This window comes from Lupinus angustifolius, chromosome LG06 (genome assembly GCF_001865875.1).
Source record: "Lupinus angustifolius cultivar Tanjil chromosome LG06, LupAngTanjil_v1.0, whole genome shotgun sequence".
NCBI lineage: Eukaryota > Viridiplantae > Streptophyta > Magnoliopsida > Fabales > Fabaceae > Lupinus > Lupinus angustifolius.
This window is the reverse complement of record NC_032014.1, coordinates 3,959,792-3,963,009: the sequence shown is the minus strand read 5'-3', so window position 1 is coordinate 3,963,009 and position 3,218 is coordinate 3,959,792. Positions and strand designations below refer to the sequence as shown.

The following is a 3,218-nucleotide window of genomic DNA, read 5'->3' as shown; positions in this document are numbered from 1 at the left end:
AATTACCCTTTAAAAAATAATATAATATTTACTTATTGTTAATAGAAAGATTTATACATAATAGATGCATCATTCATCATTTATTTGTATTATTTTTTTAAAATCAATAATAATTAAATATGAATGATGAAGAATGCACTAACAATATATAAAACACATAAAAAAAATTATCTTTAAAAAAAAACTCTTCAATAAGAATTTAAATCAAGAGCTCTACAAGCACTAAAGTTAGAACATGTCCAACCTGATGAGATATGAAATCAGACACCTAAGCCTTGTATATATATTTTCTTTTTGTTAAAGTCAATTGAATAGTTGTTAATAATGAGTTGATCCAACTGTGTACGACATCATTATTACATCTCCAAGCATGGTAACATTAAAGATGAATTTTCAATCTCCGAAAACAATCCTTCCTTGGAGATATAGGACTCCTAACTCATATAGGGTCAGGATCAATACGTGTCGTATCGGGCCCAAGGCAAGATGATACATCGTGTTTTGGGCTTACCACTGAAACTTGAACTACCAAAATAATGAATGATTAATGCGAAATGACCATTGTAGGCCTACTACTTTGATCGATATATGAGTTTAGAGTTTCGTTAATTTGAACGGGAACAAAGAAAACAGAGAAGCGAAGAGGAGAGTGAGAAAAGAAAAAAGAAACAAAGGGTTTTAGGTTGTGCTGTGTGTGTGATAATGGCAAGGTCAACGAGTAAAGACGCTGAAGATCTCTTTCGCGCTCTTTGGTCTGCTTATTCCGCAACCCCCACTAATCTCAAGGTAACTTCCTTCTTCTCTTTCTCTCTTTCTTCATTTCTTCAAAACCTAAATCTATACGTTATTAACCACCGCATCGATTCTTTTATTCAGATCATCGATCTCTATGTTTTGTTTGCCGTTTTCACCGCACTCATCCAGGTACTTTCCAACCTCAATTCCTATCAGATCTATCGTTTTACCTCTTGTTTCATTACATTTAGATGTTATATTAGGGTAATGTGTGAACTGAGATTTCAATTGTACTGGCTAAGGTGTAAGTTGGTCCAATTGGGATTGGAGCATCATATTTGTTACCTGATACTCTCTGATCTTCATGCATTTTTTCAGTATTATATTTATTTGGAAGAGTTTTCAATATGTTCATTTTGGAAGAGCTGTCAACTTGAACCTACGCCAAGTCCCCAACAATAAATCGTCTTTATTCTATTTTATGTCCTTCATGAGTTTTCAAGTGACTGGCTAATTTACATGGGGACTGATATTAAGCATTAACTTGGTGTGTATATTTTGGCTGCTTAGGTTTTGGCAAGTGCTATATGTTTAGATGGTCCGGTCCAGTCCCTTTCTTACGAGTAAAATAGGCATGAGCTTTATGCCATTATAGCTATAGTTGTTGAATTCCACTCATTAATTATGTGATGAATCACAGTTGGCCTTTAATCGTGGACTCTATGTATGGGTCGATATTATCAGTATGAATTACATGCTTCTTCTACACTTCAGTGATACTGTTTTTTTGTTTTTCACCAATAATCTCATTACGACTTTGAAGGGACTAGGAAGCTTAATTTAAAAATATAAATGGGCTTAAGCTACAAGAGATTGCAATAAGCTAGCTCACACCTCTAACTGTTCTAGTAAAACCGTATGTTGATAGAATGTGGGTTGAGGAGGCCGTTGCAGAAATTTGTAACTCTCTTTACTGGAATATCTTTCCAGTTTCTGGTGTAAATAAAAATTATAAAATTTTCTCAGGTGTAATTAGTTTTTTATGAAGATTTTGGATTGTGGTTAGTGGGTTTGTATTAAATTTATTTGCTTATGCTAAAACTTCTTTTGTTTTAAAATTATGAACAGGTAGCGTATGTGGCTTTGGTGGGATCATTTCCTTTTAACTCCTTCCTTTCAGGAGTACTTTCTTGCGTAGGGACTGCAGTTCTGGCTGGTAAGTGGCAAAAGAGTCTATTAACTAATTCACAAACTTGCTAATTATTCATATTAATACAAGCACATATATTCGAGCACACACTATGAGGTCTCAAAGCCTTTGTACATAATCACAGATGATGTTTTGTTTGTTCTTATTTTTCTTATCATTTCCATCTCCCTTTATTTCCTACCAGTTTGTCTTCGGATTCAAGTGAATAAAGAGAATAAGGAATTCAAGGTAAACATCCATTTCTTGTATCCCTGCATCTTTGTTTAACTAAAGAAAGCAGAAGGGAAGTGATGAAATTAACTTAATCAAGTAATATGTTCTCTGCATATTGGTCTCTTCACTTGATATATTCTTACAAATATTTGGTGATCCATCCTACTACAGGATCTTGCACCTGAGCGTGCTTTTGCAGATTTTGTTCTCTGCAATGTGGTGCTCCATTTGGTGATCATTAACTTCATAGGTTAAATTGGATTCGTGACTTTTGTTGCTTCCAGTTGAGCTCTTCGACACTAGAAATGAATAGTATACCTGGACCTAGCTTTTGCAACAATATTTATAGACAGACACTGGGATTTTACTGATGTAATACTTTAGTTTTATGTTGATCATTTTCCTTCGGTGTTTTTGAACATAAACATTCTGATTTTTACTTTGTGATCTCTTAAAATACTTTTTGAATGGTGAGTTACAAAAGGTGTTCACGTGGACATCTAAATCTGAGTACTACCCTCAATTCTCAAACAGTCAGTTAAGTTGTAGTCTTTTGGAAAATAGATAGTGATCTCTTAACACTGTCCCCATCTTAATTCTTAATTACTTGAGAGAAAATAATGAACTTTGAAGGCTTGGGAGTTGATTTTTTGGAGGATAGTGGAGGGAAGAGAAAGGCTAAGAGCTATGAAATACAAGTATTTTATTTTCTGTCTCTTCAAAACTTAAGTCATAAACATAATTAAGGAAAAGCTTTTCTCAATGGTGGAATGAAACACCCATGATAAAAAATTAAAAAAGGAAGATGGGCAGTGAATGGTATTCAAGGATGAATGGAGATCCTAAGTATGATGTATCTCTGTCTTTAGCCAATGAAATTTTAGTAAATAGTATAAAAATAATAGTTTTTGTTTTTATAACTTTTAAGTGTCATTTTTTTATTGGATAAGGACATGAATAGATACATGGATGGGGATAGCTGTTCCTCATTCTTCAAGGATTAGTAAAAGCGATAGTTAATAAAGGGTAAAATTGTTGATTTCTAGTTATAACAATTGCC

The 3,218-nt window shown here is 33.5% G+C and overlaps 1 protein-coding gene across 1 annotated transcript; it reads left to right on the top strand.

Moving 5' to 3' along the window:
* Positions 634-2,632, top strand: LOC109349073 (dolichyl-diphosphooligosaccharide--protein glycosyltransferase subunit DAD1). The gene is made up of 5 exons (XM_019589722.1): positions 634-786; positions 877-924; positions 1,864-1,951; positions 2,130-2,173; positions 2,330-2,632. The coding sequence occupies exons 1-5, from the start codon at positions 703-705 to the stop codon at positions 2,411-2,413; spliced, it is 348 nt and encodes a 115-aa protein (XP_019445267.1). The 5' UTR covers positions 634-702; the 3' UTR covers positions 2,414-2,632.

Excerpts from the sequence above, each read along its gene's own strand:
- LOC109349073 (XM_019589722.1), top strand. The coding sequence starts at position 703 with ATGGCAAGGTCAACGAGTAAAGACGCTGAAGATCTCTTTCGCGCTCTT. Across the intron at positions 1,952-2,129 it reads AGGGACTGCAGTTCTGGCTG|TTTGTCTTCGGATTCAAGTG; the intron begins GTAAGTGGCAAA and ends ATTTCCTACCAG. Across the intron at positions 2,174-2,329 it reads AAGAGAATAAGGAATTCAAG|GATCTTGCACCTGAGCGTGC; the intron begins GTAAACATCCAT and ends ATCCTACTACAG.